At 31.2% G+C, this 26,784-nt stretch overlaps 2 protein-coding genes across 2 annotated transcripts; one reads left to right on the top strand and one right to left on the bottom strand.

Annotated features, from left to right (window-relative positions):
- Nucleotides 1-613: 613 nt before the first annotated feature.
- Nucleotides 614-5,701, bottom strand: LOC134680730 (uncharacterized). The gene is made up of 4 exons (XM_063539937.1): nt 5,071-5,701; nt 3,310-3,462; nt 3,099-3,168; nt 614-2,170 (listed from the first exon to the last, which is right to left on the bottom strand). Exons 1-4 carry the CDS (start codon nt 5,276-5,278, stop codon nt 1,477-1,479), a joined length of 1,125 nt encoding a protein of 374 aa, XP_063396007.1. The 5' UTR covers nt 5,279-5,701; the 3' UTR covers nt 614-1,476.
- A 15,718-nt stretch (nt 5,702-21,419) lies between these two features.
- Nucleotides 21,420-26,498, top strand: LOC134680732 (uncharacterized). The gene is made up of 3 exons (XM_063539941.1): nt 21,420-21,999; nt 24,171-24,398; nt 24,898-26,498. Exons 1-3 carry the CDS (start codon nt 21,748-21,750, stop codon nt 25,441-25,443), a joined length of 1,026 nt encoding a protein of 341 aa, XP_063396011.1. The 5' UTR covers nt 21,420-21,747; the 3' UTR covers nt 25,444-26,498.
- The last annotated feature ends 286 nt before the right edge of the window (nt 26,499-26,784 follow it).

The raw sequence follows: 26,784 nt of genomic DNA on the forward strand, positions 1-26,784 counted from the left end.
TGGTGTCGTGGGCTGCCTCAGTGATTCCCTATACAAGTAACATAATTTTTTCCCACAACAAGGGTTTCTCTTCCTGTGTATCCCCCTATTAAATAAAATGAGTCAAAACAAAGACAGAAGCTTCTCCGAAAATAAGTAAGGATTATTATAGGATCATATATATATATTTATATATAATCTTGAGATACATGTATTTCTAGCAATCACCAAATTAAAGGAATTTTACAAAACATGTGGAATTCATTTAATATTGCTCTACCAAAAGAATCCTTCAGGAGATGACACCTTGTGATATGAAACTTAATTCAAGAATCTTAATGGAATGCTGTCCATGTGTTCACAAATAAATAATGTACAGTATAATTGAATTGACCTCAAGTCCTGATAATGGCACAATGGCACAGTAGGGGTCAATTTGTTCATCATGTATTTACATGATTTATAGGCTTATCTATAAAAGAATATTTGTTTTTGATCTCATCAGGAAGCTTTGACCATAAGGATGTGAAAACTAACTATAAATTGTTTATAACTGTAGAGGATAAGCAGTAAAATTTCCATTCAACTAGTAAATAAAATAAATACATGTACTAGTATATAAATTTATCTTTGTTGAAACCATATATACAAATATACAAATTTAATAACCATGCAGTAATGAAAAAAACAACTTTAAACCTTTCAAATTTGGATACACGAATCTGTTATAAAGCTGGTTATTTATTAATGAGTGTTTTATAATATATATGAAAAACCTTCAGTCTTCACTTTAAAAAAATCTGTATGTGCAAATTTTATTAATTCAGCAGTCAGGGTTTACTCTTTAGTAGATTTTGTTTTGACCAAATTCAAGAAAAGGTCCAATTGACATTTTACAATCATTACCCATTTAAACGATAACCATCAAGGACATACTTTATTCTCTTTCAAAGCTTCAAACAAAACATAAATTATTTGAAAGAAAATAAATAGGGGAAGGAGTTCCAAGATAAAATTTCAATTAATAAAACTTATTATTTAACATAAATTTGAAACATATTTCTCCACAGCTTAAATAATGTACAAGTAGATTCCCTTATCTAACATATGTCTAATCAAAACAAGTTTTATATTTCAAACACTTGGGCAGAGAGGTTATGTTTAAATATATCATCTATCATGAATCTTAAGAGGACACACACAATTTTGTAAATCTATAAATTCATAAGAGGGACAGGCAACAGTGGAGCAAATCTCTGTAAAATTTGACAACAAAAGGGGGGGGGGGAGTTGTGGATTAGTCCATGGTGCTCCCTTAAGAATGTAAATTACTTTTTTAAAAGGGGCTTTTAAGCTAATTTTACACCTTCCTCTTTATATATATATATATTTAATAGGTTTCTTAAAATCCCAGCTATTTCATTTCATTAAAACTTATTGCCCTTATGGGAACTTTTTTAATTTCCCCTATGTATACATGTACATCAAATAATTTTTCTATTCGTTATCATCACTGACATTAACACCTTCACAAGAGTTTTTCATGTCATTTATAATATTTTCCTCAATTTCCTCATCAGTTGATTCTTGAGAAAACAGAAATGTATTTGAGTCCTCTGCTTCTTTTTCTTCCAAAGACTGGAGAATTTGACTTAATTCCAGAATTTTCACCCCACAAGCCTTCCTTAATGCATCAGTGGCTTTCTGAAGCTCATGCTGCATTTTTACGAGCTCCTCTTCATTCTGAGTTATTCTGGAGAACTTTTCCTGTTCACTTGAATAGGAAGTTTCTTTTGCCATCTTAATCCTGTGTAGCTGGACTTTTATGTCGCTCTGGGCTCTATTCAATCTCTCTGAATCTTTTTTTATTGTCTTAGTTTGTTTTTCATTATATTTAGAGCCTCTGTTTTCTAGTGCCTTCATCAATGAGTCAACCTGTATAATGTCTATCTTTGCATCTATTGCACTAAAATGGTCCCATGAAACTTCTGCCATTCCCATTATAATTGTCTTGTTTTTAGCTCTTATATTAGGATCTTTCATGAGTTCTCTCAGTTTATTGTTCATAAATTCCATTTTTTTTCTTCTTAGCCCATACACTTTTTTTACCTCCACTTCTGTATACAGATGGATTTTCTTTGATTCCAATATCTTGTCTGGATTAATTGGAGAAACCAACCAATTTTTTAAACTGAAAATTAACAAGTTTATAATATAATACAAACTAGACAATTAAAATATAAAACATCATGCTGTCGTTTGTTGATGTAGTTCAAAAGTTTCTTCTTTTTTATATAGATTAGACTGTTAGTCAAAGGCTCTGTGTTGAAGACTATACTTTGGACCTATGAAGGTTTTCTTTTACAAATTGTGACTTAGATGGAGAGTTGTCTCATTGTCACTCATACCACATCTTCTTATATTTATTAAAGATTGTATACACATGGTATTATATATAATGGACCAAACATGATAAGATAAAGTTATTTCTTTTAGATATATATATATTAACATGCAAATTACCAAAAAGGAAAAGGACCAACAAAAAACAATAATTCGCGAAACACAAGTACAAGTATAGAAAACTAAAGAAAGATCCAGGTGGGGGGTTCCAGGGATTGAACCCCCCCCTTTTTTTGGCCGATCAATGCATTTGAATGGGGACATATAGTTGGAACCCCAACTTCGTCCTGGGTTGGGAACTTCTCCTTTTTTTAAAATGGCTGGATCCTCCCCTGCTTAGCAAAAAGTGTGAATGAAATTTCAAAATGTAATCTTATACACCATATTATATATTTGCTAAAGACAGATGTATATTTATACTGCAACTAGTTGTGTTTATTCCATAAATAGTCACACAGCTATATTTTTTGCAATGTCAATTTCATCATACATATGTGACACTTTTTCCAGTCATGGGTTTATTAAGGGATGAAAAAAGTTTGAAATTGTGTTCCAATATAAATAGCTATCAGTTGCAACACAAAACTTGTGAAAAGCTTGGTAGAACCTAGCCCTTCATCAGTTTCCCAGCCTCATACCAAAAAGTTTATATTTTTCTGACACTGACCTAATATTGTACATGTACATATATATGTATAATTAGAGAAAAACTTTACCTTGAGCTTGGTGTGCTGCTTGTACTTCCAGACTGCTTTTTAGGTGTACAGGAAAATTCATCTTCTTCAACTGAAACGAAATAAATAGATTTGTACTTGATGTACTAAACAAAAGCTTGATCTTTTAAAGCAATGAATTAACAATGAAGTTTTTAGAAATTTGTGGAGTGAAACCATTTATTGATAATATACATGTATTGTTATTACTTACATTGAACATCAAGTCTTCTCTTAGAGGGTGGTTCATTGGATCTTGGTTTAGGCTCACTTAGTTTTGGCATTTCAATGTCAACAACTGTATCAATTCTATCCTGATGAAATTCTGTCTTGGATTTGTTGGCAACATCTATTATCCTATTCTCCACTAAAAATACATTTAAAAAATGACAAGATATCAAATCAGCTCCAAGCTTATAACTGTATATATTTTATAATAGTAAATCAAATGCTTGTTTGTCACTTAGTTGTATCATTCTACTTTTAATTATTATGAGAAACATATATATGCATGCTTACGGGGAAAGAGTGAGGGGTTTTCACATGAGAAAACTTGGTTGATATATATATTTCTGATAGTTTTCCTGACCTTTAGGTGTCTTACCACCAATTACTCCCTCAAATTTAAAACATATGTAAAAGTAGGCCTACTTGGACAAAAAATAGTGCATTTGATGTCATTGTTCACCTAAACTAACCAACAAATTTGCAGAATTGAACTTTTTTTGAAAGAGAAATATATTAAGACCATTTTGAGCCTAATTATACTTAAGGCAAAATATTTAGAAAGCTGTGAAAATTGCAAAATTTGGTTGAACAGATAGGGACTTTTAATTGGTGGTATGACACCTATATACATATTTTCTCCCCCCTTTTTTCCCCCTAAGTATGTATGAACATGTAATAACATGTATCAATAGATACATCATACATATATGTAACAGTGAATTTATAGGAAAGAGATACATGTAAGTTTCTCGTAAATTTAATGATTATCTATAATTATTAAGTTTCATTTAATTATGCATATAATTACTAGAAAAAATGTCAGGGATTATACATAATAACTGGAATGAAGAGATAATAAATAAAAGTAGAATAATTTATTCTATAAAATGATGTTTAAAAATCTTAAACACATGCAGTAATCCAATGCCTTTTGTGTGAAGGTATGGATAGGATCCCTCATTTCTTTATCCTTTATTATTTAATCATTTTTTTGTATACAAATTTTTAATTAAATTTGCCAATTATTCTCTTATCTGTTTATTTTTGCACACAATTACTGCCTATTCTTATTTTTGGTCTGTTTTTCGTCTATTCTTTATATTTTAGCACTTTATTTTGCACGGTTTGCCAATTATTCTCTATTCTGTAAACCATAAGGATACTTTACTATGAACATTTGCTCTGCTGAGCCTTTTTTAGTAGCCTTTATTTGCTTAGTTTGAATTCCTAGTACAAATGTATTCACTAACTTTCATCCCTTTAGTGTAATTGAAAATTACATGACCTGTGTAATTAAGTTCATATGGTTTAACATAGTTCAATCAAATATCACCAGAAAAACTGCTCATTTGAATACGAATTTTTAAATGACAGGAAATGAAAGCTGTCTTCTTAGACCATAAAGAACTTATTCATATGGTTCCTTTATATGTATTTGAGTTATTTTTGCCAAATGCAGAATATTTGTTTTAATGATAATCCTTGATAGTATTTCAGAGAATTTGTACAATTACTTTTTAGATAATTCTCAGTGACTATCTAAAATCAGATCATTTTCAGGGAATTTATATATAATCATTTATGACTTTAGTGATTACAAGTATGCAAAATCCCTGAAAAATCAGTCAGTATGCATAATCTCTGATTTACATACATGTATATACCGACTATGAAATACATGTTTAAATCATGGAGTATGTTAAAAAATGTCTATTGTATTTAAAAAAAAGTTTGATTATCTACTTACCCTGCAAAGATTTTCTGGTAACATCTTTGATTGCAGCAAGAAACTGTTTTCTTTTGCCCATTGCCTTCACACCAATTTCCTTAAGATCATCATCTGAAACCTCAGTCAATGCCAAAAAACTTGAAAATTCATTTTCTAGAAACTTTTCTTTCAAACTTCCAAGGTCATATTTTGCAAAGAATTCATCAAAATCTATACACATCTCCATTTTGTTTCTTGTTTCAAAGAATGAATGAAACAGGCTCTTTGCCTTTGATATAAATGACAGATTACTGATGTAACTAATTATACACTAATTAGAAATTCAAACTTTCATTCAAACAACAAGATGTTATCAAAGGGTTCAAGCTAAGTTGTTTGTCCATAACCACAAGGGGTTGACTATAGTTGGTGCCCAAGAGTGATAATTAATAAATCTAAGATCCAAGAAGAGTTTGGAAGCTTCAAGTTTCATTTACATGTATAATATACGGTACATGCATGTAGACCAGTCAAGCATTGTTCAAGAAATTCATCAAGATACTCATCATCAACAATAGATTTATAGTACTGACATCTAGTAAAACTATCTTTCCAGAAATATTAAGTGTTTGGTAAGTACAATTTATATAATTATACATGTAGTAGAAAAAAATGTTGTTAACTATTAAATAGGAATCCTATACAGCCAACAAGATGGTATTATAGCAAGAGCAGGGAAAAAAGAAACCCATTATTAATTTTAACGTTGTATTTAAAAAAAAATCACTGTAAAATACCCATTTGATGCATGTTTGAAATACTTTCATTAAGTACCATCTAATTTATACCATGTTCTTTGGTAATAATGCAAAATGAATGAGTTTTCAATAAATTAAAATTATGTTCTTTCAGCAATTTAGTCCAAAAGAACTGGTCTCAGGCAAAAATTATACCCTTATATCAAAAAAGGTTCCACACAATTATTTTAAAATATAAAGTTGAAAATACACTTCAAACGCATTTTACATTACAAAGTAAAATGTTACTTGTTTTACTTCTAGATATATATTATCCTGAATGACAAGAACTGTTCGTTTAATGTGCTTGTAGGTACATATTTTGTTCTGACACAGGTGCCTGTGATTTAGCCATATATTCATCTATAAACATTATTTTTAGGGACAATTATAAGTATTTAACTAAAACTTTTTTTTCACTTACTCAAATTTGATCGCAATCTAATTTTTTTGAAGCACACTATCAAATAGTTTAATACTTTCCCCTGTTTTATTAGGAACAATTTTTTCACTTTACCTTTGGAAATTTACTTTTTTCAAAATAATTAAGAATAAAAAAACAACATATATGTACATGTAAGTGAGCTGTATAAGTGTAATAACTTTTTCACTATATTTCTTCAGGATCTTGTGTTTTCTATATTTTGGTAAAAATCTAGACTTTCTTTTACAAAATATGTTTTTTAATAGAAATTTCATGAAGAGATCTTGAATAATTAATTTTTTAATGGAAAACAAAACACTTTCTATAAATTTTCAAGCATTTCTCCCAGGATTAGAAGGATTAGCTATATAGTAAGCAAGGAAACAGATAAGACGCCCAGTGTGGGAATAATTTATATCTAGACACATAGTGAATTGTTTATCCTTGAAATTCAATCATGAGCACAGCAGGTGCTTTTCTACATTACAGTATGATTATCTTCTAAATCCTGTGGTCAAGATTTCATGCCTCAAAGCCACAACACATGGATCTCAATGTGACTTCAATATATTTACTATCTTTATCAGTCTGTATAACTGCTTTTGCATATACTTTATATATCATTTATTTATATCAGAAATGAAGATAAATGCGAAAATATTATTGAAAAAATATGAATAAACAATCATGTAGTAGAACATAAAGTGACCTTATCTCCATGAACAATCTGTTTTAGCTACATGTAACTTTGTACTTTTACATATATAAATATATGCCATTTAAATTATTTAAGGCTCAAAAATGCATACTGGCTTTTTGGCATGTCAAGGTTGTTACCCCCATGTTCCCTGCCAAGTCATAGTAACTTCAGTTTTTTTACTCATAAGTTAGTTTATTTGCATTATTTATAGAAGTATAAAGGATAAGACATTAAAACAACAATTTACTAAATTGGGGTGAGGTCACTGTACATTTTGTAGATGCAACTTACTTTGATACATGTGTTGGTATATATTTTGAGGCCATTTTTAAAAGGGTGAATTCCCCAACCCAGGATAAAAAGAGGAGTTTAACTATGTCCCATTATAATCAATGGACAAAAAGGGGGTAGTACCAACCCCTACCCCCTTGATCTCCCACTGATATTTTGATCACACCAGGCTATCAGTAATAAGTTCCATGATATCAATACCATAATTTTCCCTCGAGGTCTGCAGCCTCCACTGATACAATGTTTTATTGAAAATGATTATATATTTTTAGAAAACTCATCATAGGTTGGCAAATAGGGTAGGGGATTCAAAAGATCTATTTTGAAAGGGACATATATTGAAGGGGGGCTTGAAAAAAGTATAGAAATATCCCCCCCCCCTTTTCCCTTTACATGGATTTTTTTTTTAAAGTCAATATACATGTACTAATTATCATATTTGTAAATATTGTAGAATACATAAAAAGCACAGATGGATCAATCAAGAAATTTGTTTTTTGAGCAGCTGTTGAAGAAATTTCATATAGCAGGGAAAATTGGATACACCTTTCTTAAACAAGAGGTTGAAAGTGAATTGAAAAATATAAGTGATTATGTCCTACCAGATGTAAAGGAAATTGAGTTCAGTAAAACAGATAAAATATCTTTGGAGTTATATCCGAGTGATGATCCACTATGTACAGGTTTTGAACCAACTCCAGTGTATGGTGATGGAAACTGTTTGTGTAGGAGTGGTTCCATGTATGTTTTTGGATATGAAAACCAACATATAGAGTTGAGGTGCCGTATAATTGCAGAAATGGTGAATAACAAGGACCAGTATTTGTCTAATCGTAGAAATCACCAATATGCACAGTACACAGAAACATTACTTCCCGCTGATAATTTGAGAATACCAAAGGTTATTGAAGAAATTTTTGAAAGATGTACAATAAAGTTTACTGAGAAATCATCCTGGGGTGAAATGTGGCATCTGATGGCTATGTCAAATGTTTTAGGATGTACAATCATATCTGTCTATCCAGATCTTATAGGAACTGTTATGTATCGTAGTCTATATCATAGAAAAGTTGACCCAGAATTAAAAAGAACAAATAAGACTATTCACATTATGTGGACAACAACAGTAATTAATTCAAAATATAACAGATGGTGGTCTCCAAACCATTTTGTTCCATGTGTATTAAAGAAAAATGTGCTACAGGCTGGTAACATACCAAGAAGAGGAAAGTTTACCTTAGGAGATTTTTTCCCAAGCATTAGAGTCAAAAAAAGAACTGAAGAAATAAAGGTAAATAATTGCAAGATTACTCAGCAAAAGAATTAGCACTTAATAAATATAATTGTTAATTTCAAGATAAAGAATTACTTATAAAAACAAAACTTTCTTATTGCAATCCCATTTTTAAGTTTTGAGAAGTGTAAACATGCCCCAAACATTCTTTTCATCCTTTAAATACAACAATCTCCTGTATTCACAGATGTTCACTCCACAAAACCTTCAAAAACTGCTCCCTAGAGGATTTTCAAAATAACAAACGAACGAGATTTTAATTGCTTATAAATTTATATATATACCTCTATGAAAAGTTAATGAACTACCCAATATTGAAGAAGGACAGCTAATTAATCAAGCTATGAGAGCAATACTTTCAACAGAAATTTTCAAGAAACAAATAAAATATGGCTTTTCATGTTTATATTTTTTTATAGTGATAAACGTATCTGAATGATAAGAGATACATGTATACATACTACATAAAAAAAAAATTTAAGACACTTAACTATGAAGGACTAACTAAATAAATATCTTTGGCCTCATCATGATTGAATTTGGCAATATTAGTGTACTTGTCCAAATGTATATGGCAGTGCTTTGTTCAATATAACTTATAATGTAAACACTACTACAAGGCTGAGTTGCTCAGTTCCTTTTAGGAACTAGAAATTAGAGGCAAAAAAGGGGGAACATTATTTTTCTGCATGGTTTAATGGAAATTTGTAGCATTGTTTATTTTATTTTATCTTTATGAAATTGAGCCGCCAGGTACCATATCACAAAAGGAATGTTAAGTTGACTTTGTGTGGGTTTTTTTTATGCTGAATTTAACCATTAAACTAGATTTGGGATATTGGACCATTTAGTTAATCAAATATCCCATTTCAAATTTTTAGGTTCTCAACTCACATTTATTCTGTGTCAGAAACCTTTTATGTGTAAAATACTTAATCTCTATCCAAATTCAGAGCCGTGTCAAGCTTGAAAATTTTGTCCATTCTTGGCCCTTTTTTTAAGCTGCTCTATAGGCAGAGCACATTTGAGATACAAAAAAAAATTAAGGGGGATTATTTGAATGTTTATAAATAATTAGACCAGGTCTGAGGTTCAAAAAGGTTACATTTTGTTTTTGAACTTACTCTTAACTTGTCCGTACAGCAATGGTTGAGTTTAGAGCTTTTGGGCTTCATTAACAAATATTTGTCAGAAGTTTGCTGTATAAACTACATGTACTTTGACTATAAAGACTATGAACCTTGACAGCAAAAAGATATTTTTTTTTATTTGTTACTTTTATAATATATCCATAATAAAATCATAATAAATCAAAAATACATATAAAAGGATAACATTTAAAATATCATTTAAGAAAGTATCATTTAGATTTTCTTTAATTTCAGTGTGATGAAAGACCAGCCAAGATTAAGAAACTCAATCCAACTCAGACAGTCAAGGGAACATCAAATTCTCAAAACATCAGAACATGCAAATTACAAGAAAAGGAAGCATCATCAAATGAACCATTTAATTCATCAAGAATAGACATATCACCAGTCGGTGACACACCATTAGTTAGGGACACACCATTAGTCAGTGACACACCATTAGTTAGGGACACACCATTAGTCAGTGACACACCACCAGTAAGTGACACATCATCAGTCAGTGACATACCATCAGCAGGTGACACACCATCAGTAAATGACACACCATCAGTTAGTGACGCACCACTAGTCAGCAGTGTCACACCATCAGTCAGTGAAACAACGATAGTCACTGACACAACATCAGTTAGTGACACACCGTCAGTCAGTGACACACCATCAGTTAGTAACACACCCTTGGTCAGTGATGGTACATTATCAGACAGTGACACATCAATACCCAATTCACCAGATATCACGATGAATATATCAGAAGAAAAGGAAACACCACCCAAATCAAATATTGAAACCACATTAGTTAATGATACAACAAAGGAATTAGCTGAGGAAATTTCATCTTTTCAAACCTTACCGTATGATGTTAGCGAACAGTTTTATTACAAGTTAGGAAGGTTAGCAGCGCTGAATGAAAGCAGAAATAAAAATAGAAATTTTAATCCTGTTGCTCAAGATTTAACAAACCAAAATATAAGCGTAAATAGATCAAAGTTATATGACCGCTCATTGGTAGAAGCTCTGGAATTTGTAAAGAAACGCATGCTGTGTGAAATAAAAAAGTCAAAGCGAGGTCATCTAGCAGGAGTTATTGCATGTGGCTCATATATAATACAAAATGGGCCGCTAGCTAAGACACAGACTTTGTGTGACATTTTGAAGATATCCAAACAAGAATATCAAGGTTCAAAAGAGACAACTCATAAACGGAAGCTATCAATTGAACTCTTGGAAACTCTTTCTAAGTACCTACCTGTAATGCAAATTTACATAAATGGAACAGGGTACATAATGGAATCCAGAGAAGGTGATGTTCAGGAATTTGTTGATACCATTGCTAATACCGTAAATCATAAGGAATTTGCAAACAGGAATTTAGACCAGACATTGGAAAATTTAAAAGACTATCTCCAGTTTACAGATACTGAACTAGACAAAGGCATTTTACGAGCAGTTCTTGTGCAGCTGTATTCTGTGAATGCGTTGAGTAAGATTGAGGGGTCCAAGTTCAAGCAGACATGGAGAAGAGCTAGAGATGAAATTCCTAGAAAAATGCATTCATTCAAAATTTTAAAACAGAGTTTACTAACGGTTAGGAATGATTTAACAAACAAACAGCAGCAGTGCCTTTACAATAGGAAGATATTAAAAATGAAAGCAAATGCATTTAAAGCCAGAGCTCAAGGTGCTGGAAGACAAAAGATTGCCGATAAATTTCCTCAGCTTGCAGAGGTTTTGGAGCTTGCCTTTGGAGAGGGAAGTAAAATACACCCTAGGCTCGAAAATGATACAAGGTACAAAAATCCAAATTTGTCTTTAACTATGTCCGACGCAAGAGAAATATTGCTGACTGTTGCCACAGACAGTATACCAAATATAGCCTTATCAACATGCTATACCTACACCCAAAATTTCAAGAAAAACACCCTGCAGGCAAAGCGTCATCATGATGGACAGAATGTAAATGCAAAGATTTCTTTAAAAACATTACCAAGAGTCGGTATGATGGAGGAAAGAATAAATGCACACTACTGTAGATCTAATGTAAACTTTCATTTAGAAATGGCAGCTGCGGATAAAGAAAACACATTGGTGGATGCAAAGGATGCCAAAGGCATAGTCTGTGCTGATATTGATCCTGTACAAAATATTGGCAAAAGTTGGAGGGACAAAACTCGACAAGATCACCAGTTTGATCAGTCAAGAACCAATGCATGTACACCAATGACACATTTATTCCTGGAAACTGTCTCCTCTTCTACTGTCGTGCAGTCATCAAATTTAACGCTTATGAATGTGGTGAGAACTGGTCAACCTGTCACTCTGGTCAATATTTCTTTTTATGAGCCTGAAACAGTTTTTAGATGTTTCAATGAACTTTTTCACTTGCTTTCAATTCCTGCACTTGATGTTTTTTATCGCAACTCTGTCACAGGACAATTAAAGAAGAAATGGATATTTGTGGTGGATAATGGACCTTCCGAGGCACCAGCCAGTTCCGTTGTACGAATGCTATTAGTAAGACTTGTTAATTTTCTGGCATTAGATAGTGTTACACAAATCTCTTTCGAAAAATTAAATTCAAAAGACAATCCTGCTGAAAGACCGCATGCCTCAGAAAACCTTGTTTTAAGTAGACATGGTCCATTCAAGTCGCCTGAGATATTTGTCCACAAAAATGCTAAACCTGGAACTTCTGATCATTTAGAAAATATGGAATGCATGGCAAATGAAGTCATATCATGTTTAAGATCTGCAAGATTTGGAAATAACCAATTTTTCAGTTTCCGAGGAGTAAAAGACAACTATATTTTTGATGATGAAGATCAATTAAAGCATTTTCTGAAACTTTCTGAACTTGGAAAAAATGACTGTCAGTCCGATTTTCTTGTAAAAGACTGTCCTTTACTTACAAACATCTGCCAAACCTGGAATTTACTACCTAACTTTGCAGGATCCTATATTGAAGACTATAATCATTTATGCAACTCTGTTTCGGATAATGTAAGAACTGCATGGTTAACAGAATACTCTGCAACAATATTTACCAAATGCCCAACAACTCAAGTAAATAGATATGTTAAAGAGCCATTGCCGGATTTTATGCGTTGGATTGAGAGCGATGAATTACACTACATGTGTTTTGAGTCTCGACAGCAAGTACCCTTCAGTGAATGGGATTTGGAAGAACTGTTTCTCCCATCCAACACATTAATTTTGCTGAGTGAATTGTGTGTGAGTATACCTGAAACTGTTATGGCTTCTGCTGCTTTACTGTCATGGTTGACTCCTATTCAAATTGAAAAAGAACTTAAAAAAATTGAGGAGAAAATAGAACATCAGATTGCAGCTGATGAAATTAAGGAACGATGGAAAGATAATGAACTTTTCAAAAAGTCTCTTGCAGACCTTCAAGACATTGCCAAAAACCTAAACATTACATATGCCAGCAAATACACCAAAACAGATCTTATGCAGCAAATAGCTGAAAAGAAGAAACTGTGCATTCCATCGCTGAAAGAAACATATAATGGCAATTTGAGTAGTGTTGCAGCAGATGTAAGCAGTCTTTCAAACTATTCAATATTTAAGCTTCGAAGCATTCTAAAATATCACAATTTGAATTATGGTGGAACAAAGGATGAATTGATAATGAGAGTTTTCCTTCTTCGGCATAAAAGATCATATTTGATTTTGGAATCAACCATTAGCAAATTATCAAAAGGAGCCGAAAAGGCAGTCAGTATCATTATATGGCAGAGAAGACACCATAACAGATTAAACCATATCTACCGTCAAAGAAAGTTTTCCAATATTAAAAATCGCACCAACTCACAAGTTAAAGTTCCTGAGCACATTTCAGAAGAAAACCTGCATGAAGTCTTTGACCCATTGTTTGATTGGTTGGATAGTGTTTTGCACTCAAAATGGATGACTGAGCAAGAGTCAAAAATTGAAACAAATGAAAATGATTTACGCACATGTGAAGCCAACCATTATGAACAATGCAAAGAAATAGGGTCCAGAATTAAAGTATATTGGACAAGAGAAGAAATAGGAACATCTAATTGGAGTGTTGGCTGGTATACAGGAAATGTTGTTTCGTATGATGAAGCTTTTGACTCTTTAGAAGTAGAGTACTTAAAAGAACTTGGTTCTATATACAATATAGATTATTCTTCAGCTTTTCTAAGTGGAAAACTAAAATTTGTTTCATCCCCTTTTTATTCTGAAAAGAAGGAAAAGTAAAAAATCTGAAATTGTCAACTTTGAAAGACAATACACATGTATTTGTTGCAAATAATTGATGTATTATTTGTTTAGTATTTATAATTTCAACATATAAATTACTTTTCGTGTTTGAAAAGTGAACATGGTGAATATGTTCTTCATTCAAAATAACAAAAGTTTTATTATTTTTTCTAATTTACATTTTCAAATATTCATTTTGTCCCCAGAAAAAAATCTTTTAGAGGGAATGAGCTTAAAAACAGGTTAAACTTAAAAAAGTAATGATAACCATACATGGATTTCAAAATTTTGAAAAGAAGTTAACTCCTGCTTATATATATATTCCTGTCATACATGTATGTGTATAGTGTTTCTGTTTTTAATGCTTTAAAAATAGAACAATAAGTATGATGTTATCTAGACTTGCTACAATTCCCTTTCTATTATTTTTCTCTTACTAATTTATATGTTTACTGATAAGTGCTAGCCTACTGATTGTCCTCCTGCAGATGTCATTATAATTGTAATCTCCTAGTTATAGCAGTAAAACTATTAAAGGGGCAAAATTGAGCAGTAAAACTATTAGAGGGGCAAAATTGAAAAAAAGAAGAAAAAACATAATTAGGAAGGGACATGTAGCAAGTCTAGATGTTATCCAAAACAGCTACAGTTTATAGTTGAAATTATTTTTTTATTTTCCTCTGCCCAATAGGGAAAATACTCATGGTTTTATCTGCATAAAGCTAAAGGTCTTTAATAGTCTCAAAACAGTTGCTTGAAATCATCTTTTCTGGGTTAAATTAATATTCTTAATCTTTTAAACAATCAAAAAACTGTTTTATTCATAGTGCTACTTTTATCCGAAAACAGACTATACAGGTTTAAATGACAAAAAAGTGTATAAATGCAATAAATTTAAGTTATAAAATTTTAAATGTTGATTCATATTTGGGACAATGCTCTTATGTCTTTTTACTTGCTATGAAGTTTGTAGAATATCATTATCATTTTTGAAATATTTCATACCATACAAAATGTAAATATACATGTGTATAAATGTTGGTGTAGTTGGTTTTTGTGTACATGATGATATTGTTAATAATCTGGAAATAACTTATATAACTTGTTTTGGATAAATTTTAAAATTTCACTTTGATCTAAAATAAATCATTTATCTTATTCAATTAATCAAGCAGGTGATTAGATCCAATGTTCTTGAGATAAAACAAATATTTTGTCCTCATCATAATTTATATCAAGTAACTTGTACTATTTTTTTTTTACAATTACTTGATATTCAGAGACTTGTTGTCTCTGTTGTAATCTAATTATATGACATTGTCTACACTGTATTATATATTTAGCAGCTCTTTGATTTTTTTATTATAAACCATATGAAACTTATACAACTCTTATGATTAATATAAAAAAGAAGATGTGGTATGATTGCCAATGAGACAACTATCCACAAAAGACCAAAATGACACAGACATTAACAACTATAGATCACTGTACGGCCTTCAACAATGAACCAAGCCCATACCACATAGTCAGCTATAAAAGGCCCCGATAAGACAATGTATAACAATTCAAAGGAGAAAACTAACAGCCTTATTTCTGTAAGAAACGACAACCACTGAATTTACAGGCTCCTGACTTGGGACATGCACATACATAAATAATGTGGCGGGATTAAACATGTTAGCAGGATTAAACATGCTGAACTTTGTTTACTTATATACACTGTAACAGTTATTAATACAAATCACTAACAAAATAAGAAGATGTGGTGTGATTGCAGATGAGACAATGCTCAATGCAAGACCAAACACTGTTGGTTGGTGTAACAATTGAAGGTAACAGTATTGCCTTCAACACTGAGTTTTGACAATTTAAACAAGAAAATTAGTGGCCTAAATTTTACACAAAGCAAGAAAACAAAAAACATTATAAGAAACATAGCTGAATTTCTGAAGTTCTTACAAGAACAGGCATGTGTAAAATGCAGATTGGTTATACATCTATCCACACCGACCATGCAAGGGCTGTATAGTCAGTCAAGGTTGTTAAAAACTTGTATCATCTATGCACTAACAGTACTATTGAGTTTATATTAGAAATAATGTATTAAATCTGCTTTTTGGAACCAAATTTTTTGGACATTTAGTGACGAGACAAGAAAAGGGGCTTAAGAATTTTCTTTCGTCATGGTAGGGATGTGTAACTGAGACATCAAATACCCTAGCCTTAAAACTGTTTAAAAGAATGATAAGATAATATCATTTGTATATATTTTAATTTACTTTAATCTTATATTAAACCAGTTATAAAACCTGATAAGCAACATTTGTGTACCAACAACTCATATGCAGGAGCAACACAAACCTTTTTACTTTCCGATAAATGTCTTTTTATAAAAGACTCATTTCCTCTATACCTTGAATAATGTGTTCGCTTATAATATATTTCATTATAAAAAGGTATTTAAATTTCCACTATGTAAGTTTTGATGAAATATACACTTTTAGTTGTGTATAAATGAAAAAGTTATAAAGTTACAATGTACTTTGCCATAGGGTTCCTCTTTATCATGTGTATCTTGTTTCATGTATACTATAGATCTTTTAAATGTTAATCAATTGCAAATCTCAAAATAATGCTTATAAGCTAGGACCAGTGGGAATACCACATGTGATGACTCCAGAATTAGTGTTTATCTGATACATTTATGACTGTGGTTTAGCCACATCAAAAATAAATACTGACATATGATTAGTTTCAGACAGTTAAGATATAATCAATTCATTGTTAATTTCAAACCTAATGGTATAATTAATCTAAATTTCATGCCCTTTTCATATATAATGCAGCATGAAATAGTGACATTTTCCAGCCTGTTAATGTCTTTCACTCATAACATGGTAATTATTAAGGGTCCCTTAATGGCTTATGATGGTAACAGTATGATACAAGATTAAACAGTACATGTTTAGCTAGGACCTAGGTTGCATCACAGCACAATTACAATTTAAACAATTGTAATTGTATTGAATAATTTCCAGATAAATAATCATGATTGGAAAAATATCCATGGAATTTCTTTAGTGGTTACACTGTCTTCCATAGGTTGAAAAAAAGAAGTTTCAATTATTTCCAGAAAATTTATCCCTTGTTTAGAAATTTCCGTACTTGTTTTTTCCATTAGGAAAATTATTTCCAGGACTTTTTTTGGTTTCTTAAAAAAAATTCCATGGAATTAAAAAATAAATAAACATGTCTTCCATAGGGGGGGGATGGATTATTTCTGGAATAGCCCAATGGATGTTTTTGCACAACAGGTAAGTAATTATTTATACCTTTTATTATCAATATTGAACACAGAAAGGTATTTTTAAAAACTATATATAGTATGTCTGTCTTAACGAGTTCACTGTTTGGAATAAATACCGGTTTGGCTATATTATTGTGAACTTTAAATGTTTGAATTAGACTTTTCGTTTCTATAAATAGTACAGGGAAAAACCTACATAACATGTAAACATAAACCAGCTGTTTATACATTGAGTTCACACTTTTTCTATCTACATATATTAATATCATCAAACAACTATTTGTTACTACACTTTGTATTATTTCATTTCCACAACTAGCACATAATATAACATACAGCAAAAAAATACATTGTTTCAAGAATCGTGAATACACGTATGTCGATTTTGAAAAATGTTGTACATATGTTAACTCATTCAGTTTGAGCTTATTGTTTTTCATATTTTTATTTTTTTTATATTTTGTATAAGATAAAATTATATACATTAACATGATTGTTTTCATTTATTATACATCAGAAAATATTCGTATTAGGTTTTCCCTGTGTTTTGTTTCTTTTGCATTCTGTTGTGACTGTTTTTGTCATGAAGTCTTTCTGGTGGTGTTGGTGGTGTTCTTGCTTTTGGATCTGGCCTAGTCTGCCCTGAAGGTGTTTTGACAAATTTGTCAATGGATTGTTGAGATTTAGCTGTTTTTTCTTGAACCTGTTGAACATCACTATCAGCAATTTTTACAGTTTTTGTTGTGCTTTTCATAGTTTGTCCATCTTTGTTTGATTTACTGGTGTTTTTTGTTTTGACAGCTTTATCACTAATATCACTAGGTATAGGTACCTGAGTTGATGGTACTTTGCTATGTGTGTGTTCATCATTTACTTCATTTTCTTGTACATTCTCATTCTCAGAGAAGCCTTTTGTACATTCCATCATTCTATGACCACTTTCATTACAAGACTTGCACACCCAGTCATTAGGGCAATGTTGCATAATATGCCCTTTTATCAGACATTTATGGCATATTTTCTCATCTAAACTTGTTGAATTTGGGTTGTTATTGAAATGGCTAAATTCTGGTTGCCCAGGATGAAATATTTTAGCATAATATTTACCAATTGTTAGGTCTCTTGGTATGGGGTTATCTAATAATTTACTGATTACTAATCTGTCCCCAGTTTGACAGTTTGTGACTTTACCATCTACTCTCAGTCTTTCTCTAGAGAGATCCTGGATGTTGCATCCTGCTAGTGTAAGAGCTCTGTGTATTTGCTCGTCGTCCGCTGACAAGGGAACATTTTTAACTTTTATTCGTATGGTATCTGGTTGGAGATTAGAGGGATTACGGGGATTTTGCGGATGCAAGGAAATCTGCCTGCCACGCAGATTTAAACCTTGAATCAACAATGACAGTCTGTCTTCCTCATTATCCATATATATTCTCCACATGCTTCTGATTCTTTGGCTTTTTTATTTTTTAGTGTACTGATCGCCTTTTCTATTTCTGCTTTTGAAATCAAATTATCATGTTCAGTAAATATTTGTTCTCTTTCCGTGTCTTTTAGCTTATCTTTTAAAATATCACAGGATGCATTAGTGTCTTTTTCATTTAAAATTTTAAAATAAGAAAACCAAGCATCTTTTGATGTGGTATTCTCCCTATTTGTATCTGATAACTCATGAAGCAGTGCCCAATATTGACTTGGATTATTGTCTTTTAAATTATCTAATTTATCTATTTAATCTTGTCGAAAATCCCTTATTTTTTTCTTCCTTGTTTTTCTTCCTTGTTTTAGTAGACTGAAAAAAGATGACCGTATTACTGGATCAAAAGGATATTTTTGTAATAATTTTTCTTTATCATTTAAGTTATTTTTTAATTTAGATAATGAAGCATCTAACCAATTGGGTTTTTTCTTTACATTTTGTTTTAACTTGCTTGTTAATTTTTTAGTAGGCTTTTGTTTTAGTGATACATTTGCAGCTTCATAGAATATAGTATTAACATCTTTAATCATGTTTTTTTTATATCAGAATGGTATTCAGTTTTATTAAAATTCAAAATATTTTGTTGCATACTGCCTGAAGATAATGCTTCCTGAAATAATTCAGTAGAGTTCTCATTCCATTTATAACTTTTAAGAGACATCTGAGTTTGACATGTATCTCCTTTTATTTTACAATGTATGTTCAATAACACAGAAATTTGACAATGATCAGAGAGATCGCCCAATAAGTTATGGACTTTAAAAAAACATACTTTTGATAATAAATTTTCTGATACAATAAAATAATCTACCACACTACAACCATTTGGAGTATAGCATGTTCATTGGCCAATAGAGTCTCCAGTAGTTCGTCCATTTAAAATTCTAAGACCTGTTTTAATACAGATATCATTTTAAAATTTACCCCTAGACGAGATAGTTTCGTCCATACTATAACGTACAGGTACATTTATATCTGAATCAAAGTTATTAAAAATCTGGTTTACACCATTTCTATTATCCCCCTCAATAAAATCTGGTTGTTTAGTACCTGTTCTAGAATTTAAATCTCCTGCTATATAATTATACTTCCACTTTTTGAATATTTCTCAATATCTGTTTCCAAAAGGTCAAAAATGTCTTCATCTAGAGATTGCGTGTAAGAAGAATTAGAGGGTGGATTATAAATGAAACAAAGATATATATCCTCAGTTGTGCTGAAAAATGTGCTACAAAGTTTTAACCATATGTAATCATTAGTTTTGTGTTCTAAAAATTTTACCCCAGCTTTCAAGTTTGATTTTACAAAAACTGAAATTCCTCCCGATATTTTATTGGACTTAGACAAACTAAAAAACTATGTTTTAATTTAATTAAATCTTAATTTCGGATGATATTGTTTTTATTTAAGCCAAACTTAAGTACTGGAAAATTTTTAAATAGAAATAGAACCGTTTAAATATGATTTATCGCACTCTAACAGGAGGCTCCTAACAGCACACATAAGTACACGGAAATCGACTAACACATACAGTCAAGACCCGATAACGAAGTAGATGAGGAATTCCGGAAATTATAGTAATTTTACCAACATTTTAAAATGAATAAAATTCAAGATTATAGAAACTTTTTTAATAAAATCTTGCTCTTGAATGAAAAAACGATAACTGATGAGTTATTTAGTTTGTTCTAAAACGAATTGAGTACATTAATATACGTCAAATGGTAGACCTCAATATGTCAAGATTTTGAAAATTTTCCTATAAAATGTCAAATATTTTGAAGAAATGCAAAAGCACGCGGACTTGCAGTTGAAAATATTGTTTTTCAATAATTTAAGAATCTAATTCACTAAATTATTCTGCCAAAGAGAAGAGATAAGTCCAATTTCCTTTGCTTGAACAAGATGTCGCAATTTAAAAAAATTAGAGTAATTTCTGAAATTAACGTCAATTTTACAAAACCTGCGTACGATTTTGTGACGACCGGGCAAAAATCAAAGTTAAATCATTATTCTTTCATTTAAAAAAAAATTAGCCGTGTGTTAGGTGGGTGCATTAAAGTCGTTAACTAGACGTCTTTTTCAAATATTACACTCGCCTATTACAATTATAAATTAAATTTTATTCAAATAAGAAATTAAAGAAAAACCATTTTTATGTAACTTGTAGTTTTGGCCTGGTTTCGGACCATAATTATATTTATGCATTCTATTTTAATGTTAAATGAATAGCTAGTTTCCCCCCGCAACATGTAAAGATCCTACCATCAGCCCTCACAGATGTACTTCGTCTGTTGAGAGTCTGCGAGAAAAGAGCACACATTGTCGAGTGATCTATATATTTATATACATATAACTCTTAATAAATATTTCTGAAGTTAAAAGTTCAGTCACTAATGCAAAAACATAAAACAAACATCACAACATATAAAAATATTTGATGTTCAGAGTGCAGATTAATCATATGTAAGATTGAAATTATACTGTATTATTAAAGTATTTCGAACGTCCCGCTGTGGGCTTTGTGCTTTCTTTCCAATTATAGCTAAATGATAATAACTCACTAATTGAATTATCTTAATTTGTCTTATTGTACATTCGCAACAACTTAATCTTCAGTTCCGCTTAATCATAATCGTAATATAAGTAAAGTAAGTAAATTGTTTATTGTAGTGACATGTGTAAGTCAGCATAAATATATAAATTTGTACAAAATATAATTACATATATAATACACCGACCCAATGGACCAATAAGTCACCTTTTACTTTTAGTTCAATATAAGTGTTCTAATATCACGTGTCAATATATTTTATTTGGTATTTTAGTTTAAAACGGATGTAATTTTTGTTTACATCACAACCATTCAGGAATTGATAAAGTTTATAAAACGTTGCATCTTGAAATCTTGAGGAGTTGGACATCATGTGTTCTATTTCAATCGCTATATAATAATAGTATACTAACATGCATGACTAAAGTATCTAGATACAGCTTAACCAACGAGTGATATATTAAGAGATTATGAACCTGAAGAGGACATTTCACATTATTAGACGGACCCTGCACATTGCGAGTAAAATAAAGAAATATGAAGCTGTAGACACCAACAGTATAACTTTCCAGAAAGTAAAAGTTGATGATTATTACCAAGTGTTGTCTATAAGATCACCTGAAGATGTTTATGAGGGATACGATTACTTACCAGACCGCTTCCATAAACTTATTAGCAGTTCCTCAATTGAAGGTTACGCAGCCTCTATCGACAACAAAATGGTAAGTTCCGTAGATAATAAAAGGGTAGGCACAAAAACAAGTTAATGCTTATGGTTTCATTGTAAGTTAGACGTTTATGATTTATCCACTTTTTTTTTTTTTTTTTTTTTTTTTATCGAAATGCAAAACCTTATAAAACACATTTTTTAATGGCACAAACTAAAAAAGAACAAGGACACTGACCAAACTCGCATTACTGTTTCAAACAGCATTAAATGATTATGTTAAATGCTATGTTTTTCTTGTCTCTGGGTAATACAGCAAATGCTGTTTAGCACTAAGAAGTAATGTCCTATAAGAACTCGTGATACATATTACAAGTTTCATCAATCATTAAAATACAGATCCTATGACTATGTCCAAGTTTTGCCTACAAGGATCCGATAACGCTCCGTTGTGGCAGTGCTTTCTATTTAAAAACCTTTCGAGATCCTTTAGTTTTGTCAGATTAATACACACCTTCAAAAATTTGTAGCTGAAATATCATCGGCTGATATCATAAAAGACAAAACAGAGAGTAAAACGACATGGTTTAAGATCTTTTAATCAGAGAATGAATTTTATAAATGTTTAATATATTACTTTTACAGTGTGCCTCGTTTTAGTTGTCCCGGATAACATACTATAACACACATATTGCGCATACTAAGTATACCTTATAATGCTTATAATTTAAAAGTACTTGTTTAGATATTTAAAATTTTATGGTATAAAAATCAGTATACGTCTCTCGTTTTAAAAGATTAACATTTAATTTAGAAATTATGCTCTGCTGAATTTGAAAAACAAATCAGTTTAAAGTTTATCTGATTTGGCAAGATTTAGAAGTACTAATAAAGCATCCACAGAGGCATTTAAACATGCACGAATCAACATGACGGGTTATCAACTATGCATTTGAGATCCAATGGACATTAGATCATATTAGCTTAATATAAGTTCTCACATATGGTTTATACGTATTAATGTTTATCCATTGTGTCGCATACTTCTCAGTCACACTTTCTTTCTCAATTAGGCGTTATTATACGAAAGCTTAAATAATCTCTTAATTATCTTCACTTTTATTTAATTTCAATTTTGATAAGTTGTATACATATAGCCTAGTTTGTGATTTTAATAGAAGATGAAAATTGATACAAAGTAGTTAGAACTTCCAGTATTAAGAATATGATTAAGACCTTTGGCCATTATTAAAAAAAGCATAAGCGAACTAATTTCCCATTACAACATGTCCCCCGGAAGTTCAAATATAAATGACCCACACACAAAAGAAGAAACAAGTGAAAGCTGAAACAGAGATTCCTACACGTGTTACTTTCACCGTTAACTCTTCAACTCATCCTTTGACACGCGTCCACCAACTTACACTATACAAACGTTTTTACGATATAAAAAGGAGCAAGTCTTGTGCACATAGTGTACCGTATGATATAGATAAATGAAAAACAGTCATTTGAATATCATCCGAATGGTATCTATTCGAGATTTTTCAACCGAGGAACTTCGAAGCCCATGTCCAGTCATGACAAAACAAAATATACAAAAGTCATTAGATTGTTGTGTAAAACAAATTCAAATTGTTAACAGAAATAAGTAAACCTGCCAATTCAACCTTTATAAAATCAAGTACACATTTTGAATAATTCAATTTTATAACCCGAAGACTTCATTTCAGTGTCGAATAAAAGAAGCGTTGATTCGGGTAGAATCTGTGTTGGCGGACCCCGGATATGACTTTCTTGCATATAATAAGTTTACCGTGGTTTCTTTGTCTAAAGTCACGTCAGTGGTTTAACTGCTTTCATGTTTGTTTCGAATCAGCCGATGAGTCGCAGATCTATGTTCAAGGGTATGGATGAGTTTGTTGGGTTTTTTTTTTGGGGGGGGGGGTCCTTCGTCTCTTTACCTTGAACAATAATACAGTAATTCTTTCTATCTTAGAACCTCATTATTCTTTGTTCTTTGTGTTTTAGCACCCGGATATATCTGTTCTTTGTGTTTCAGCACCCGATTTTTTTCTATTTTCTTTTTATTTTTGCTAATTTTCTCTACTTTTTTGGCTCATTATTTTCTAATCAGGAAACCCTACCCATACTCATATGCTAGTTTTTTGTTTTTGTGCGGAGTTTTTTGGGTTAATGCTTTTAAAAAATGTATTTCTATTTAAGGTTGCATTCCAACTAGTAAATCTTTTGGACGATGGTCACACGGTCTTAAAGCAAGCTGGACGAGTGACTACAGAATATGAAGGAACAGGAATATACAACGCGCTTGATACATTTACACAACACAAGTATAATGTATTGGGTAGACAAAGAACTTTCTCTTTTGACGCACACAACCAAACTTTGATGAAACATCTTTCTGCTAGAAAAATGTACACAGTCATGTCAAGAGTAAGCAACTTTACAATTCCTTAACAATTAAGTGTCAATATGTCTAAGAATCATACAGTAATGAACACATGACAAAATAACCCCTCTCAAATTTACATTTAGTTCGAAATTTATAATGCGTATAACATTTGTTTCTTTTTCCGGTTTTGGTAATTCAGATATAATTTGGTTGAAATGCACTAGAAATTGACTAATAAGGGGAGCTAACTTAGTAATTAGTGATCATTCTAACCTAAATTAAGTCAATCGAGAAACACGAATCATAGTTAATATGAAAGATAACTTATTTTAGCCATTGCAATTTGAAATGGAATTGATAGAAAACAAAAGGAGGAATAATGACCTCAATGAAAAATGTAGGGGTTGGGGGTGATAGTACGATTTGCATGTATAAACCGGATGTTATGAGTCGTGAAGTGGAAGATATATGTATATCGTGGTCAAATCAACAATATTCCTATGTTATATTACTAAACTTTTATACCTTTATCAATTTTAGGATGTAACAGCGTATCATGTAAAGTCTCACAGAGAAATACTAAAAAACAACACAACTGGAACAAACAACGACAACACTATATTTCCTGTCCATCTGAAGGAAGTCTTCAAATCAGAGAAAACGAGTAGCGAACTTTTCCCGGAAGGTAGAATGCTTTGTTTCTATGTTCCATATAAACTAAAAGATTCCAACATACCACTGATATACTCTCAAGGAACGAAAGTTCTAGGATCAGTTACTGAAGGCTCCCTGTTAGTGACAGCAGGGACAAGCTTCCAATGTAACAAAGGACATGTATTTGTACTTGACGTATACGGAACTTTAAACGAAACATTTGTAAAGCACCTACTACAGCATTTACGACATGTGGACCTACGATATTTTAATGAGCCAATGGAAATCAACGTACATTGTATGGATTCTGGAAACCAGTATATAACTGATGCTATGAGCCAACTTGATATTCAAAAAGACGAAGGTTTCAGAGATGTTCATCATGTAGCTACCGCTGAAATGAATGAGAAATACTTATTTCAGTGGTATTAACGTACCCATTACAGCTAATTTCCTAATGCATGTAAAGCAAGTATTTGGTTAGCTTGTTTGCTTTATTTGTATAATGTACAATTGTTTGTATTTTGGATATAGTCCAATTAAATTTTGTATATGATATATACAGGTTGAAATATGCCTATATACATTGTTTAAAGATGTCAATGTTAATTACAAAGTTAAAGCTAAAACTAAAGTTTAAATAAACAGAGCAAGCAAGCCTACCAAAGTTTTACTCTACAAGCAGTAGGAAATTAGCTGTAAAAGCGAACAGAGATTAACTTATTTTACTTATTTGAAATTATTAAGATCGGAATTAATATATGATTGTCAAATGATGTAAACCATAACCTGAATATCCAACTAAACTATTTTCATATTGCTATATTATAGTATAACTATGCATCACTCCAAAATGATACTTTTGTTGAAAGATATGTAGCTAATTGTAGCAAAAGAACCTTCATGTAAGTTGTTGTAAAACTTGTCTTTTACTTGGAGAGAAAGAAAAAAATGTAAATGTAAATGTTTTAGAACAAAGATGTCAAAAAGGACTTTTCGTAGTCAAGTTACAATTTTATATTTTTACTTTTGACATATTGCTTTTTTTATTTTTGCTATACACTGTGTATTTCTATTTTTACGTAAAACTATGTATAAATATGGTTAAAAGTCACTCCAAAGAATATTAAACGTTTAGCTCGTTCGCTACGCTCATCCGCTAAAGATTCACATCACCACTGATATTTTACAATATAAATGAGAAGAAATTCCGATAATCTATGTTTATCTTTTACAAACTGAGGTATCTTACATGGTGACGAAGAAGGTCAACGGACTTATTAACTATTTTGTTATTTTTGTTATTTTTTTTTATTAATAGCGGCCACCAATTACGCCTCAATGTGATATTCAGATTTGGGAGTCTTTACTGTTGGTTCCCCTACTTAGAACCAACCCCTGTATCTGAGTAAAAACCAGGTTTAATTGTTTTACTTATATTATTTAACATATTTTTCTTAGTATAATTGCATTTATTTATCATTATTTATTGTTTTTTGGCACATCAGATATATATATATATATATAAATTTACTATGTATTTAAAATCATAAAAGCCACACTGAATAAATTAACAATTTGTATTTTTGTATAAGATTTAAAAAAAGACGAGGTACATTTGCCAATGAGACAACTAGACACAAAAGACCAACCGAAATTAACGACTATAGGTCACTGTATTGCCTTCAACAATGGGCAAAGCCTATACCGCATAATAAGACATCAAAGGTCCCGAAATGACAAATGTAAAAAAAACTTTCAACAACGAGAAAA

Source organism: Mytilus trossulus, chromosome 8 (assembly GCF_036588685.1).
Source record: "Mytilus trossulus isolate FHL-02 chromosome 8, PNRI_Mtr1.1.1.hap1, whole genome shotgun sequence".
Lineage (NCBI taxonomy): Eukaryota > Metazoa > Mollusca > Bivalvia > Mytilida > Mytilidae > Mytilus > Mytilus trossulus.